The 17,945-nt window shown below is 39.2% G+C and overlaps 1 protein-coding gene across 8 annotated transcripts in view; it reads left to right on the top strand.

The window, feature by feature from the left end:
* MBNL2 (muscleblind like splicing regulator 2) overlaps positions 1-17,945 on the top strand; it is a 162,786-nt gene that overhangs the window by 103,357 nt on the left and 41,484 nt on the right. For all 8 annotated transcript variants that reach the window (XM_066380666.1, XM_066380667.1, XM_066380664.1 and 5 more), the window contains exons 3-5: positions 4,162-4,326; positions 13,268-13,468; positions 16,134-16,397. In XM_066380666.1, coding sequence (XP_066236763.1) covers positions 4,162-4,326; positions 13,268-13,468; positions 16,134-16,397 — 630 coding nt within the window. The remainder of the gene's footprint in view (positions 1-4,161; positions 4,327-13,267; positions 13,469-16,133; positions 16,398-17,945) is intronic.

Raw genomic sequence — 17,945 nt, 5'->3', positions numbered from 1 at the left:
ACACCTGTCTACGTCACTAGACTGAAGATTTCAGGAAGGGAGGAATATATCTTGTGTCTGCTCACCTTCAGTTAACTAGCACAATGTCTGGCACATAGTAGGACTTCAATAATTACTTGTTGAATGAATGAATGAATGAATGAATACATGCATGAATACATGCATGAATGAATGAATAAGACTCTAACCTGGAAGGATACTAAGAACAATGCTGAGTGTGAACCAAACCACTTGGTAGTTTCATACCTGGCGTGGCCCACCTGGGGTGAGCTAAGACCCTGAGAGGGCTTATGTTACTCAGGAGCTGCAATCTGCACATTAGTCCCTGATGTGAGCCCATCTGCCTGGCCTTCATCCAGCCTCCTGCTTGCCAGTTCCACAAGACTCTTCACAAGGACTCTGGAATGGCACCCTCCTGTGTCCATCCCCTGTGCCAGTCCCCTTCTCTAAGGGCTGGACCCCACCTCTCTTATCTTTTCAGAAAGAGTGCTAAAACAAAACCTAAGAGGGATGAAGAGTTAAAATAAAACAAACAACAATACTAGCAGCCACAGGAAGACATTTCCAAGACATTTTTATCTTTACGTCTTGGACTAAAATCGGGAGGCACTATTTTTGACACATCTATCCTGTTTCACAGTGACATACAAAGATGCTTTACATTTCTGTACTCTGCCCTTTCCCATTGGGTTATGACAACTTGCTGTGATGATCAACAGTTTTTGTGTGATGATGTTACGCCTTAACAAAAACGTCCTTCTGGCAGTTTCCAGAGTGTAGTGGTTATCACGTTCGCCTCACACAAAAACGTCCTTACAAATTGTTTACTGTGTCAAATAACTTGTTATATTTTGACAGTAGCTTTTCCTTTAGGATTTTAGAATCCTACAAGACCCCTTAGTAAAATTCTGCTGCCTAGAGTTTCCCAGTGCTTGAATTAGTGTGCCTCAGACATCTGTAGTACAACACACTTCAAAATATTACTACTAAATTGAACTGTGGTTCAGGACTCTCCTTAAATATGGGTATTTATAGAAATACCCTGTAAAATTGAAAATACTGTTAAATAGAAGATACTCAAGTATAATTAAATAGTGTCTATCATGTTTTGAAATGAAAGTTTATTCTATAAAAGAATAAAAAAGCCAATCAAAATGCAAGTAAGTCTGTTATCTTGCTGCACATTCTGTAAACAAAATGTCATATACAAATATTTTTCTTTCTTTGGTAATATTAACACTTACTTTGAGCCTACTATGTGCCAAGCATTTTTCTAATCCTTATGCATGTATTAACTCATGCAATCCCTCAACAGAACTTCAGAGGAAAACACAATAGTTATTTTCTTTGTGCAGATGAAAGAAAATTGATACACAAAAAATTCAAGTAATTTGCTCAGAGTTATAGAGGTAGAAATGGGCAGAGCCAAAGTTATGTGCCCCGGCATCTGCCTCCAGATCCTATGAGTTTAACCACTCCTCTAGTCTCCCTACCAATGGATAGACCCAGGCAAATGATCTTTTTCCATTCCCAAAGCCTCATATATTTTTTAAATATATATATATATTCCATTATACTGTGAAAGATAATGCTAGATTTTTATCCTCTCTCGATTATAATTATCACTGATAACAGCTTGATATAATGATGTGAGTCAAGTAGACCTAGATTTAGAATCCAGCTGTACCACTTACCAATTATATGACCTTAGGAAAGTTCCTTAATCTTTCTGAGCCTATTTTGCAAAATAAGGATCATTATAGCTGTTTTCAGGAGCAAATAAGACAACCACATATAAACTGTCTGGTATGTGGGTGATCAATAATTTATATACCTTACCCCAAGTGTGAAAGAACACGAAGAAATTACATTAACTTCACGAAAAAGATTGCATCAATAAATTACTAATTTGATATTGTAAATTATGTTCTATTAATTGAAAATATTTTATACAGTTTCTTAATCCCAGTTGTATCAAGAGATAACAGGATTGATAAGAAAACCGTATTTTTTTCTAGCCTGATCAAAATTTTAATATGCAGAAACAAAGCACTATACTAGAAGACAAGTAATCAAACCGACAGTTATCTGAATAAGCAAAACTGAATAGCCAAATTGGTAAAGGTGTGGATGTTTCATGGATTCCATCTCCCCCCTATGGAAGTCTGCTTTCTTGAATCCTCCCATTAGGCCCATGTCTACCTTTGTTTAGTTAGGCCTGCAAATGGGCCTTGTATACATGAGCCTTTTTGGTGCCAGCTTCCAAGGGAAGTGATTGTGAATAAAGAGTATTTGGATTGTGGTTGTCAGAGAGAAGCCTGGTGTGGCTTAGCCTCTGTAGAAGAAATGTCATCTTGTTTAATCTTCTCCTAACCTTGCTGATGGGAAGTAGCTATGTCATTGCCATGTCCCATCATCATATGTATGTATTTGGGTACCTGACATAAAGGCAGCCAATCTAAAGACTGGTCACACACTTACGTTGTGGGAGCAGGCCTCATCTGAATACTTTCTTGGAGATTTGATTTTAGCAAACTGAGAGACTAAAGCAATTATCAAAGGAGGCCAAAAAGGGAGGTAAAACAGATGTCTGAAGCAAGTTGGTAGGGTTAAAGGGACCCTGGTATGTCACAAAACAATGAGCAAAGTAAAGTTAGGATAAAAACTTTATCCTAAAACTTGCAGAGCAAAGTAGATGGAAAGTGAGATTCCTAGACTACTTTGTTTTAGACTCTTTTTAATTATGGTTCCACTTAATTTGGATCTTTACACTAGACATTCCAACTTTAGAGCACAGAAAACTGAATGAAACATCCCAATATAAACTTGAGACTAAGGAGACATACTGACATTGCTCATTGTTAAAAAATTTTATTAGCAGAAACATAAACGGTTCTTTTTGATGGGCCCAGTACTCACCTCTGTGTCCTCCCTGCAGAGGATGACACAGTCTCTAGTGATGCCAACAGTGTGGTTTCGGGGCAAGATTGGCTGCTGAGCACAGACCACCAGGACTGAGCCTGGGATGTCTGCCTTCAGGAAGACTCACACTCCGAGGGAGCCTGTGCTGCCAAACATGCAGCTGAAATTAGTGGGAGGCAGAGTGAGAACTCCAGATGTTTAGAATTAGGATGACTATAAACAAATTTGTATCCCCAGATCCACCAAGATTGCTTTTTAAAATTATTTTTGTATCTGGTAAACAAACCCATATTCTCTTTTATTGGTTGCAAATAAACTAATTCTTTAGGGAATGGTAATACACTGGTTAACATAGCATGCTATTCTTTCTCCAGAAATTGCATAATTCACACATCAATATGATTCTCTCAACTGGTAGTTTTGAAAACTTGGTACTTTATTAAAAACATCACCACTTGCAGTTATTCTTCAAGACTGGTTTTATGTACATGTCACATAATTAATTTTTTTCGATTTGCCCACCTTAATGTCCAAATATTATTTTAACCATAAACATTCTTCATTATGCCCTATCATGATATTAAATTTGATACAGCTGTCATGGGAGTGGGGCATGGTAGCAGCTTTTGTATAGCAAACTAATTCATTACAAGTGATTGTTTGATTTTATACCTAGAAATTACACCTATGCATCTATGTCTATGGAAAGTTCACTCCTATACCTCCATTACCTCTTCTTCGATGATGTAAATTTGGGGTGCCTTCAGCCAATCTGAAACACACATTTCAAGAGGTTCTTATTGTTATTTGTTATCACTCCAGCATGCACAAACCAATGTATAGCAGGATCAAACTCTCCTTTTGATAAGCCACAATAAATAGGTTCCTCTGATTGCCCTCCACACTGCCTAGGAGAAAGGTCTGTCTTTATTCTCAGAAGTTACATTTTTTTAGTCCACTGCCAGAGATAGATTCCATTAAAAACAACAACCACCAATTTCAGGAAACTCCTCCACTCAACAGGTTTGAGCAAGGTTGATAATCACCTAATGCCTGGTTTGCTCCTTGAACGTTCCAACTCTGTTCTGTGTTCTAGCACATGCGTGTGCGCGCACACACGCACACACACATCCACGCATGGGGTCCTTGCCTTTGTGTGTATGGAGTGAAGGTGAAATAGTTCACAGTGGAGTAGCAAACTACTTATAACAGTCCTAAACCAAGATGTTCATTTTACAGGGCCGCTGCTCAAGAGAGAACTGCAAGTATCTTCACCCTCCAACACATTTAAAAACTCAACTAGAAATTAATGGGAGGAACAATTTGATCCAGCAAAAAACTGCAGCAGCGATGCTTGCCCAGCAAATGCAATTTATGTTTCCAGGAACCCCACTTCATCCAGTGGTGAGTACATCACATCTAATGATGGGCTCGATGATTAAAGTGTTGGTCCAGGCAGTGCCACATTGACCTAAGATGGCCTCTCTCTACTTTGTCTCTGGCTACGATGAAGGCAAATAGCTTTGAAGCAGAAGGGATGCTGAAAATAGAGTTTTTAAATTATTTTAATAGAAAAACGTGAGTGGAAACAGTAGGCAAAGACAATTTTTAATCAATATTCGGGAAATCGGTGTCACTCCAGCTCTTTCTCACCAGTGAGCTCTGTATTTGTACCATCCTAGAATGGCAATAGCTTTCCATTTTCATTTAGAGTATGAATTGATGATCTGTGTGAAAAAGAGGTTTTGATACCTAAAATAACTTTTTTAGCAAGGTAGCAGACAGATGATTTAGTTCAATGGCACCATTTTAATAGAGAGGACAATGACAAGAGATGTTAAAAGATTTGACCAGCGTCATGCAGCCAGTCAGCTGTGGAGCTGGGACTGGGACTCGGACATCTTGTTTGGTCTGCCCTACCCAGAGCCTCACACGAGCCCAGAGAAAGATGCCTTTGCCATCCGCACCTCCTGTCTCTCAGAGGCCTGCTAGGGTGTGGCAGCTGCTGCAAGGACCACAGGGTTAAATTCATTGTACTGTGTAATGTTTCCTCCCTGATTTAACGGTATTTCCAAGTTCCTCTTTAAAGGTCTGGAAACTGTTTTAGAAATGAGGCCCTGGAGGAAAGGAGTGCATTTGGCTTTAGCAGATTTCATTTATATTTGTGAATAATTTGTCAAAAACAAGCTAATTATATAAAAAAAAATAAAAGCCAGTGAAGTGAATGAAATTTGCTTTTTAAAAAAAGTACATACACAAAAGACTATTGTTTAAAAGTCAGCCGTTATTATTTAAAAAGTCTATTTATTGAAAGCTGCTAAATTAAAAGGGATCTCTACCAATGAGTCACATTTTCTTAGTGTGTCTGGGAGACGAGATGGGGAGGGCGGGTGTGGCTCAGGACAAGGGGAGAGAATCTGGAGAAACTGTTAGCAACCTGCTTATCGCCAGTCAAGAATGGTGGCAGAGTAGCCAGGGACCAGCTCTGCCCATCGTAAAAAAAAGTGCCAGGTGCAGGTGGCTCCCAGATAAATACGATCTAGTCCCTGGGGGATTGACAGATTCATGGAAAGGGCAAAGTAAGATTTAGGCTCAGAGAATTACGATTTTGGTTGAGGCAGGAAAAGCTGCTTGGAGGAGGTCCCAAATAAGTGTGTCCTGAAGGATGAGTAGAAGTTAGCCTAGGTGTAAGGACAACCCAAACAAAATTCTAAACACAGTTGATGCCAAAAACAGACATTTAAGTAGATCTGTTTAAAACCCCACACATGTATAATTTATGGTTCTCTTTACTGATTGATGCACAGATATAAATTATTTTATTAACTTACCTAAATGCTAGAATAATTTAGTTATTAAATAATGTCTGTGGGAATAAATTCAGACCCATGAAGTTTAGCATAGTAACACTGCATTATACATCTCACTCATTTTAATGATTCACTTCTTATTTGTTTAGAATTCATAAGGATTGACCCTGGTACTCAATAATGGTAATGTGAATAAGAAAATTCCATTCCTGTTGTTAACTATTAGTTGAACTTCTTTTGAAAGTTATGTTTATGTATTATCTCAAATATTAATTAGAAGTGAATAATCAGGATTATGAAAAAGGAATATTACATTTAAGTATTTTAATAGAAATTTTTAAATTTTAAGAAGTATTAGAATAAAAGTGTGATAAACTTAATCATCAACTCTACAAACAACTTCAGAGTCTCAAGAATTAATTACAGACCCAGTACAGTGTAGTAGGTCAAATAGTGGCCCTCAAAAGTACCTGGCACCTGTAAATGTCATCTTGAAAGGAAACAGGGTCTTTGCAGATGTGATTAAGTTAGATATCTCCAGGTGGGGAAATTCTCCTAGATTAAATGCAATCATAACTATCTGTATAAAAGAGAGACAAAAGGGCCCTGGCTGGTTGACTCAGCGGTAGAGCATCTGCCCAGTATGTGGCAGTCCAGGTTCAATTCCCGGCCAGGGCACACAGGAGAAGCACTGATCTGCTTCTCCTTCCTCTTTTTCTCTCTCTTCCCTCCTACAGCCAAGGCTCCATTGGAGCAAAGTTGGCCCAGGCACTGAGGACGGCTCCATGGCCTCCACCTCAGGCTCTAGAATGGCTCTGGCTGCAACAGAGCAATGTTCCAGATGGGCAGAGCATCGCCCTCTGGTGGACATGCCGGGTGGATCCCGGTTGGGTGCATGCGGGAGTCTGACTGCCTCCCCGCTTCTAACTTTGGAAAAACACAAAAAATAAAAATAAAATGAAAAATAAAAGAGAGACAAAGGAAGAGTTAACACATACAGAAGAGGAGAAACGCAATGTGCTCACAGAGACCGAAACTGAACTGATGTGGCCACAAACCAAGGAATGCCAGCAACCACCAGAAGATGAAAGAGACAAAGAATGGATTCCTGCCTAGAGTCTCCAGAGTGGGTGTGGTCTTGCCAACACTTCGATTTTGACCCAGTGAAACTGACTTCAGACTTATGGCCTCCAGAAGTATGAAAGGATAAATGTGTATTGCTTTAAGTCACCAAGTTTTGGGGAATTTGTTAGACCAACCACGAGAAACATGCAGAAATTGCTTAAGACAAATAACCTGATAAACACACAGTAACAAGTCCACTTCATTTTTAGGTTTCCTTCTAAGTTAACCTTCCCTATATTTTTCCACCCCCTCTACCTCCCATCCACCCTGAAATTGCTCATCAGTAACCTTCATATTTCTAAACTGATGGTCATTTTTTACATCATTGTTTTCATTCAACCTCTTAGCAACATTCAACATGTGGAATCAATCTCTCCTTTGTGGCTCATTCCTTTCTTTCTGAACATTCCTTCCTCTGTCTCTATTATGTTTCTCTACTATATGTTGAAACTGCTAGACACTGAGGTTCCCAGCACTGTACATCTCTCTTATCAACCTTCTCCTTTCCGGTCTCATTCATTCTTCTGGTTGTAAATCATCTATAGGTTAAGAACTCTCAAATGTATATTTCCAGTACAAACTTCTCTGGGCCTCAGACTCCTATATTCAACTTCCTACTGGAGTCACCTTTAAATTTCTCACAGGAACTTGACATGTTAAAGACCAAATTATTTATTCCACTATGTTCCCATCTAAGTAAATGCAACCAGAAGTTTCAAACCAAAACCAAGCAGTCTCTCATGCATACTTTCTCATGTCCAGTTCATCAGTACGTCCTGACATATCTACCTTCAAGTCCATCTACTGCTCTAAGCATTTCCTTTCCAATCTCTCATTTCCACTCTTGCTTTATTCCAATGTATCCTGCACACAGCAACCAGAGAAGATTCCTTTCAACACACAAATGCCATCCTATCTCTCCATTACTTAAAATATTTCAATGCTTTTTCATTTCACTGGAGACAAAGTCTAAACATGTAAGCCTGACTATGATTTATAGTATAACATTGTCTGTAATCTGGTCCTCACCCAACTCACCAACTCATCCTGGCCCACTCTTCCTGTCGTCAAGGAGACCAAACCAAACCTTCAGTTCTGTGAACACACAAAGCTCTCGCTTGGTTCATGGCTTTTGCTCTTGCTGGAAATATCCTTTTACCCTTCACATGTCAACTTTATCCCACTCATGACTACAAATCTATTCTCTTGATTTACCACCAGTCTTCATCACTGCCCATGAGGCCTCTTTATTTCTGTTTATCCATAATAATGAATTGTAATTTTGCTTGTTCTTTCTCATTAGAGTTTTAAGTTCAATAAATGTACATACAGTGTTTGGGCACCATGTCTATACCAATAAATATTTTTTGAATGAATGAAAATGTAAATCATTCTTTTTCTCATAACTTGGTCTCAAATTCACTATATTTAAAAATTCTACTTCACTTTGTTCCTCCTCACAGTTTCTCTCTCCCCATTCCTGATAGGATATGGCAGTAATTCTTCTTTTCTTTTCCTTACCATACTGCCCACCACCCACCACACACAACCTTCCCATGTTCACTGAAGATAAAAACACAGGTGGGTAGCCGTTAGTAGGATAAAGATTTATGAGCTTATACAATACAGTCTTTGGGGGCGAAGCCTTACACTGAGTATTCTGCCCTTCAGAAATGCTACTGGGAGCAAAGGGAGGGGCCTTAAGGAAAGCCATGTTTTTACGCCTCTTAGTTTGAGTGCCAAATACCTACCCTTTGAAACCAAAGCTTTCTCTTTTTTTTTAATTCAGTGGGAGGAGAGGAGGCAGAGAGATAGACTCCAGCATGCACCCTGACCAGGAACCACCAGAAAGCCCACTAGGGGGCGATGCTGTGTCCATCCAGGGTGTTGCTCTGTTGCTCAGCAACTGAGCTCTTCTTAGCATTTGAGGCAGAGGCCATGGAGTCATCCTCAGCTCCCAGGGCCAGTTTGCTCCAATTGAGCCATGGCTGCAGAAAGGGATGAGAGAGAGAGAGAGAGAGAGAGAGAGAGAGAGAAGCAAGAGGGGGAGGGGAAGACAAGCCGATGGGTGCTTCTCTTGTGTGCCTGACTGGGAATTGAACCCAGGACATCCACACACTACTAGGCCAGTGTTCTACCACTGAGCAAACTGGCCAGGGCCGAAGCCAAAGCTTTCTAAATGTATGCACTCTCACGCTTTTGTTTTAAAAAATCAGTTGATGAAATTTTGGAGCCATAAATATCCCAGGCCACTTAGTTATTTCTCCGCAGTACCAGCCCTTCCTTGCTACTACAAAATATCAAAGAACATGTGGGCGTGTGTTTGTGTTTTAAATCTTTGAACCTGGGTCTACTGATGTAATGGACTGAGAAAGAAGAGTGGAGAGTTCTGGGAACAGAAACGTAAAAGCTCAGACTGAAGTACAAAGGGAAAAAAGAGCAAGACCAGCATTTCAGCAGCTATTTTCTTCCAGAAGACTTTCTGTGGTCCTTGTCCTCTGGCCTCTCCAGCTGCAGTTAGTCCTGAGAGATGACAAGGACCAAATGGATCCTGTCTCAGACAGCCTGGCAACGGCCCTTCTTCAGAATCCATGGGGCCAGTTCTCCCCAGCTCTAGTTGGTATGCTTCCAGGAACAGAATCATGGGGAGTTGCTGCCTTTCTCTTTTCTCAGCTGCCAGCTAAGGACTGAATTCAGAACCAAGATATGTTGCCAGCCTAGACTCCACCTCTGGAAGTTTAATTTGAATCCAGGATCTGAGAACCCGTTTCCCGAGGCGGCAGCACCCCGCAGAGCTGTTCAGAGCAGCTCTACATCTCTTATCTGTAGAAGGCCCTGGATAAATGTGGAACACACCACCCTGCCAACACTCTCTTTTTATGCTCCAAAAACATAAAGGCAGCTGGTGATTTTTTCTTCTTCAATTTCAAGAAATTACCAACAAAATCTAGTGAGTATAGAAGAATGGAAATAACCAGGCCAGGAGCCAGGAGTCCTGGTTATTTTGCCCTGACTCTGACTCAGTCGCAGTGACCTTACTTGGGTAATCCTTTTAGTCTCCATGCTAAATTGCTTTCACCTGTAAGACTTGCTTCTCATGCATATCGATGAGATTAAAGAAGACAATGTATATGAGAATGCTTTGACAATTTGCTCCAGTCCTTCACAGCTGAATCCTTCACAGATGTAGGGTATTACTGTCGATAATAATAAATAATAATAATAATAATAATGTAGTGCCCATTCTGAAAATTATCATAACTGCATTTTTCCTAATCAACTCTAACAAAAAATACTCTATATAAATAATAGAGAAAATATCTAATTGAATCTATCTTTATATAGCCTATAAACTTTTAACTTTCAGTTACATGTGAAAGAAAAAAATATATTTTCCCAGCCCATAGTACAAAAAAGAGAAGATATTTTCTATATTTAATAATATTTTATTCTTCCATTATTATTTTGCTATGCTGATTACATTCCTGTTCTAGAATCTGTGGACACTTTTGGAGAAAATACTTTATTAATACTAATTTATACACTACTAATGGTAGCTGCTATTTCCTGAGTTTTGACCATGGAAAGTGGAATATAAATAACATCTTGTTCAGAATGATTCTTCAAGCTAAGTACTTTTACATCTCTTCTGCAGATGAGGAAACTAAAGCTCAGAGGGGTTAATTTCCTACCCAGGATAATAATTAGTAACTGTGAGAGCTATGGATTTAAATTCAGCCCTCTCTTAGTCCACAATTTGTGTTTTTACTTTTAAATAATATTCTCTATTAACTATGCTATAGTTGTCATCAATAAACAAACTAAAACATTCATTTTAGATCATTAAATTAGATAGACAAGTAACATTTTAGGATGCAAAATTTAGCTAATTACAATAGATTTGTTGATATCCAAAAAGGTTTTAGGAAATGAATTTTGAGGCTATAGTATCCTTCTGACAGTCAAGGTACAACCAGTATGTGTTGCCGTAGTTGACCCTTGCCTCAAATGATCCACAGGTGGGTTGGGAATTTGCTTCCATAGAAAGTCAAAAGTAGAGGTGTGGGGTAGGGTTCTTTTCTATAAATGTTTACTTAGATAGTTTCTGAGTTAAATTACACATTTAGTACAAAAATTTTTAATACCTCTTTTCCCTCCTCATTTACAACAGTGGTCCACAAACCGGGCCACACATCAGATCATGTAGTAAATTTTTTTGGTACTCTTCCGAAGCTAGAAGCGGGGAGGCAGTAAGACAGACTCCCGCATGCGGCTTACCAGGATCCACCCCACATGCCCACTAGGAGGCGACACTGCCCATCTGGGGCGTTGCTGCTTTGTGGCCAGAGCCATCTAGTGCCTGAGGTGGAGGCCATGCAGCCACTCTCAGCGCCCTGGGCCAACTTTGCTCCAATGGAGCCTTGGCTGTGGGATGGGGAAGAGGACAAGAAGGAGAGGGGGAAGATTGGAGAAGCAGATGGGTGCTTCTCCTATGTGCCCTGACCAGAAATCGAACGCAGGACTTCCACACGCCAGGCCAGTGCTCTACCGCTGAGCCAAGTGGCCAGGGCAGTAAATTATTTTAATGCAAATTTCAAGGCCCCTGCCTAGACCTGTTGAGTCAGAATTTGGGATATCTCCATTTATAAAACTTCCCCCAGGCATTTATGATATACTGGTTCCATGAATCACTGATCTGTTGTGATTTATGACCTTTCAGGATTGACATTTTTAACCCTAACATTATAAAGTCCTTATACCATTTAAATCACTTGGCTTTGTTTCAATAGTACTAAGTTATATAAGCTATAGTTACTGCAAACCACAACTTTCTATAATTATGACTCAAATGGGTTGAAAATGGAAAACATACACATATAAAATTTTGTAGAAAGTCAAGAAGAAAAAAAATCCTAACTGCCAGCTATTTCCCCATGTTGAGACCTCATGTTGCAACTTTCTTCCAAAGTGAATTTTATGTCTGAACCCATAAAAGTCTAAGAGCCTCTCGTGGGAGTGCTGTAGCAGCAGCCCTCTAAGACCATTAGAATCACTTCTTTCAGCCCCCAGCCATTTCAGTCAAGACTTTCAGCCTCTCCAAGAACTCCCTGCACAAACTATCAATAATTCAGTTTGCTAACATGATCACTTGTAAAAGATATTTTTCAGTTATTGCTATCAACAAAAAAATTTGTTTAATAAACATAGATTGTTATTTTTCCCATATGTTCAACAACTCATTCATAACCATAAATAGACAACAAGAATGTTACCCACAATGTATAAATAGAGAAGTAGCATGGCATGGCCAATAGCACAGTTGCCCATTAGAAAATTGTATTAATGTGTCATTGCAAATATCTGAAAACTGGCCCTAAAAGTAAATAGGTTAAAAGTCATCCAAAAACTAAAAAATAAACAAACAAAAACCATTCAGATCCAATTCCATGTCAAGTTTAGTCAAGCAAAATCTTTATCTTGTATCTTAAAGTTTTAACATTGGTTCTTTACAAAGTGAAACAATGTTTATTGTTTTATTAAATGCACTTTTTTTTTTTTCCTTTCTGAAGGGCATATTTTTAGGTGGAGCTCAAAAAAATAATCATTCCATCAACACCCAACATATTTCTTTTTCTTATACCTGGACAAGGAGTACAGTGATAGAAGGGAGGTTTAATAAGCTACTGAATGCCTTTATCATTTCTGCATTGATTTTGTGACCTAGGAAACCAAACCAACTTTTAACAACCAATTGGAATATTGGCCAGTTGAAAAATATAAGTTTTTCCATACAACCTTTCAGGGAGGGAAGGGTAGTCCTAGACATTCTTGAGCTAGAGGAGGAACTAGCAGGTCTGTATTAAAACTGAAGATTAATTTTTGGAAATATATGATACATGATAGTGAATATGGAAATACTGTTAAAATCCCAGTACCAACTTTTTGAGAATATATAAACTCGGTCAGGCTGTAATCAAGGTTTTTCTTTATTCCTCTCCCTTTGAGAAACATGTAAGAGGAATCAAAGATTATGAATCATTATTCTTTAGGTTTTACTACTTTGGTGTTATAACATTTAATAGTTTGGAATGATGAGCAATTAGAGTGAATATTATTTTCTTGAGGACATGTTTATAGAAATAAAAGTTTAACCTATTCCCTGTAATTAGGTTTCTATGATGTTCTCCCATGTTTTTGTATGGTTTTGGGAAGAGAGGATCTATATGGGTTTAATTTTTATTAAGCAAAACAAAACAGTTTAATGAACTTTTATCATTTAAAATTGATTTATGCAACTAACACAAGGAGTCTTGTATATGATGAATACATTTTGCTCAAGTGACACTGGTGATATTTTAAAAAGTTTTATTCTAAAGATATCTTTATCCTGTGTTATCTTTTTTTAACAGCCCACTTTTCCTGTAGGTCCCACAATAGGGACAAATACGGCGATTAGCTTTGCTCCTTACTTAGCACCTGTAACCCCTGGAGTTGGGTTAGTCCCAACGGAAATTCTACCCACCACACCTGTTATTGTTCCCGGAAGTCCACCTGTTACTGTCCCGGGGTCAACTACAACTCAGAAACTTCTCAGGACTGACAAACTGGAGGTACTGCAATTTTATTTGTGGTTTGAAATGCATTTGTGGTAGAAGTATACTTCTATGTAAGTGAATACTTGCAAGATGTTACACAATTTATATAAAAGTTATGCATTCATAATTCTGTGATTTGAATTTAAGGTATAGTATAAAGGAAATTAGTTGTGAAAAAATAAGTTTAACACACACAAAAAAATCAGCTGTTCAGGGGCAAATTATTAACAGTCAATGAAACACTGAGTCAATTACTATGTTAGCCACAGTAATGGTTCTTGAAGGCCTCCATCTGTGCCAGCAACTAACTTTTGCTGGATTGTGGCGAGGTGTGGGAAGGGGCAAGCCAGAAGCCCAGAAGCCAAGGCAGTGGGGGACACTCAGGGACAAGGGTGGGAGTAAGTATGATTACGACTATTGGACAATTGGTCTGATCATATTTCAATATTTTAAGGACTAGTATGACTGTACTACAATGTTTCAGAATATCAGCCCTCGTCGTGTTGTTGATAAATGGGGAGTTGGAGGTTGGGCAGATTTGTTGACTGAAATAGTTTATTTAACTTAATGGTAAGTATTCTATAAAAGTCAAGAGAACAAGTACGTATATTTATAAAACATGATTCTTGAGTCATGAGTCAAGCCAATCCATCTGTAATTTACTGGGTAAAATTTCTCTATAATCAGTTAGAGGAATTATTCATTTATCTTAACTACTATATCCTGTGATATTTAGTAGAGCATTTTATATGGGTGTATAAAGATTTTTAATAAATTTTTCAAAGAGCTTGTTTAATTCCACTACCAATTCAAATTGTTAGGTGATACATGTATGGTTAGGATATACCCTGAGCTTTATGTTGGATCCTTTGAGAATGTTCTTGTAAATGCGCATTTGTTTAAATATTTACCTTGAGGTAAATATAATTAAATGTAATCTTGAGGACAATAAAATGTTGCTACCCAATATCAGTTTCAATCCAGATTATATGGATCTCAAAATGAAGAGACTATAAACCCTAATCGCTATTGTTCTGATTTAGCCTATCCCTGGGAATGTTGAACAGACAGACCTTTCATGGGACTAGAAAAGTGAATTGGGCTCCACTTGCTGGGCCCATGGAGCTTTAACGTTCATTAAGTGACTGTGTTAGAAAACAAATTAAATCAGCCAAGTTGGGAACAAATTGTTCTTCCCAACAGGACAAAGATATATATATAAATGATTCACAGTGACTTAAGCAGAGCAGCTTTCAGTTCATTTCAAACCAGGAATCAAGTCGGCTACACACAGAGAACCTTGGTAAATGCTTAATGGCTGGTCTATGCGTCTGATGCAGTCTCAGACTGAAGTCATTCCATTTATAGAGGAAGGCTTACTCAGAACATATGGGGAACACCTTAGTAATCTTTATTGTGTACATTTCATGAACTGAAAATGGAATGTTAGCTAATATTTCGGGTAGAAAGAGTTACCAATTTTATGATTTATCTGTTTATTCTTCAAACTTGCTTGGCCACTGGTTAGTGAAATTGTATTTCCCAAGTACATTTGACTTCCACAAGGCTTAAATGTCATGTCAGTGATATGAACCACCACTTAAATATATCCACTTTGGAATTGAAGCCTAACAAGCAAATAAAATTTTACCAGTAATTCTTCCCAGCTAATATGATTGCTATAAATATAAGTATTATGTATATATATAAGTATTATGTATATATATTTATTTATTCATGTTATTTTAAGTTGTCAACATTCAGGGCAGAATTCAGAATACCCTTTAAATTCAAAAGAAGACTTTCTGTATATGGTAAATCTTGATCCACTCATATTTTCAGAGCATGAAGCATCTAGTTACTTGGACTTTCAGGATAAGGAATAAGAAAGAAACACCATCACACCAAAACTGTATTCTACTTCCCTTCATTGATTTCTTTCCCTTTATCTCTTCCCATATTTATCTCCTTTTTATCTTTTTAAAATATGTTTATCTTTTTTCTGTACTATCAAAAATAGAGATATGGTAAACCTAAATAAGTGTTTTGATGTTCTAGGTACTGTAGTTCTTCTGATTTATGATTATAAGTGTAAGTTGTCTTTGTAGAGCAGGGGAGACTAGGGGAAGACAGGAGTATTCAGATTCATGTCCCCATCCTTAGGGAGGAGAACAAGTTTGTCATTTCCCCCTATTCTTTTTGGAGTTGTACAGCTATGACCTGGTGGCTTAAACTATGGTGAAATTATTCCTCCATGCAAAAAACCTATAGCATCCCAGAGTTGTCGGTGTAAGAGAAGATTTGCATACATATATATATATATATATAACCTTCAAATTATTATATGCATGTATATGCCACAGACAATGGAGGCCTTGTTGATTTTTCTTTGTTATTTTATTTAGCTAAACTGTAGATTTTGACTTATTTTCTCAATAATGAATCTCAACCCAGAAAAAGGGTGAAACAAAACTCAGAAGAGTGTTTATTAGGGATTCTGGTTACTTGAGTTCTGGATGATCAAATTTTTATTGTAATGGGCACAAAAGCCACCATTAAAAGAAAGAAAAATAATCCAGTTAAAAAACCTGAATGGCTGCACTGGCAGAGGGAGAGTTGACGGCAGGCGGCCATCAGGCTTTCTTCTGCATTGTCTGCTCTTGCTCCCCCTGTGTCCTAGGTATGCAGGGAGTTCCAGCGAGGAAACTGTGCCCGGGGAGAGACCGACTGCCGCTTTGCACACCCGGCAGACAGCACCATGATCGACACAAATGACAACACCGTAACCGTTTGTATGGATTACATAAAGGGGCGTTGCATGAGGGAGAAATGCAAATATTTTCACCCTCCTGCACACTTGCAGGCCAAAATCAAAGCTGCGCAGCACCAAGCCAACCAAGCCGCGGTGGCCGCCCAAGCAGCCGCAGCCGCGGCCACAGTCATGGTAAGTGGGGCGCTCCCGCCGCGCACCTTCCTACTCCGCGAGCCCGGAGACTTCCACCGCTGGGACTTAGGCGTGCTCCAAAACAGTTGGGAAATAGGGAAGGCTGCTATTCCTGCTGCTCCGCTGCCTAAATTCTGTTGTTGTTTCCCCCCTTTTTGTTTTGTTTCCCCCTCCCTTCCTTCTTCAGCACAATAAGTAAATCCCTCAGGAGCAGGTTAACCAAAGGCGATGTACCAGCGACCTCTGCCAGGTCCAGTTCAACCATAACCGGCTGGGGTTTTTGCTCAGAGCGGGGCTCAGGGGCCTCGTCATGAACGGGACAGTGGACACCAGAGCTTAAGAGAATGAAAAATAAAGCTGGGGTGCTGGGATCTAGCAATGGACAGCAGCCCTTTAGAGAGCAGCCCCTGGAGCAGAGAAGCAGGCAACAGGTGACCAGTGACTGACCCGTCCCTATTCCTGTTTTTTTCCTCTCTTCTTTTAGATATCACAGGGGCGATGCTTCAAACTTTCCTTCCCTAAATTAAATTTTATGCAGAATATCTATCAAGTCATGAGATAGAGGAAAATTGAGCTGTACTAGCTGGTGCTTAAAAAAAAAGGCTTATAACCCAGTCTGGACAGCCCCAGTCACTGTCACTATACTGTCCCTTAGAGACCAGCAATGGTGTCATCATGATCACTGTCATCAGTGGAGGTCCTGGTACAGCTCCACACTCTCAGGCCCCACCCCAAATCTTTGGGGTCAGAATTCAAAATTTAAAGTATCCCCAGGTGTTTTCTATGCACATGAACAGTTGAAAAGCACCTTCCTGAAACACTGCTGTTCACACTTGGCTATATTTTGAAATTACCTGAGGGGTCTTGAAAGGCTCAAACATCAGTCCCTTCCCCCAAAGTTGTTCATCTAACTGGTCTGGATGTGACCTGGGCGGTGGCCTTTTTTTGAAGCTGATTCCAATGTGCAGCAAAAGTCTGAGAACCACTGGACTAGACTGTCGAAGTTCCTAGTAAATTTGTTCTAATGTGAGATCTCTGGCTTAACAGAAGTCTATCTGAATATATGCTAGGCACTGTGCATTCAACATTTAATGACAGCTGCCTGTGCTGCTGGGTAGAATACATGAATTTAGCTCCTCAAGGAGCATCATCAGGTTTAGTATGTGGGAGCGATAATGCTCCTCAATGACATGATGAAAATCCATAATTGGGTCCAGTGAGGCATGAAAGACTCAGTGGTCACTCCTCCCTTGGAAAAGATAAGTATGGCTATCACGATGAAAAGTCAAGTTTAAAACACAATGTTCTATCTAGCAACCGCCGCCTTGAACATTATTAACTGATCGAAATGCAAGGGTAGTCGTTATACCAACAAGTTCATGTTATTCAGCATTCTTTCCACAAATGTTTATAAGGCGTGGCCCCCATGATAAGCAAGAGGAATACCAAAACGAAGGCACAGAGCCTGCCCTATGAGATCGCCCCCTAGTGTGCATGGGAGGTATATGTGGTTACTGAGACCTTGCACATCTAAGGCTTATTTCCAAG

Source organism: Saccopteryx leptura, chromosome 4 (assembly GCF_036850995.1).
Source record: "Saccopteryx leptura isolate mSacLep1 chromosome 4, mSacLep1_pri_phased_curated, whole genome shotgun sequence".
NCBI lineage: Eukaryota > Metazoa > Chordata > Mammalia > Chiroptera > Emballonuridae > Saccopteryx > Saccopteryx leptura.
This window is presented reverse-complemented; position numbering and strand designations above follow the sequence as displayed.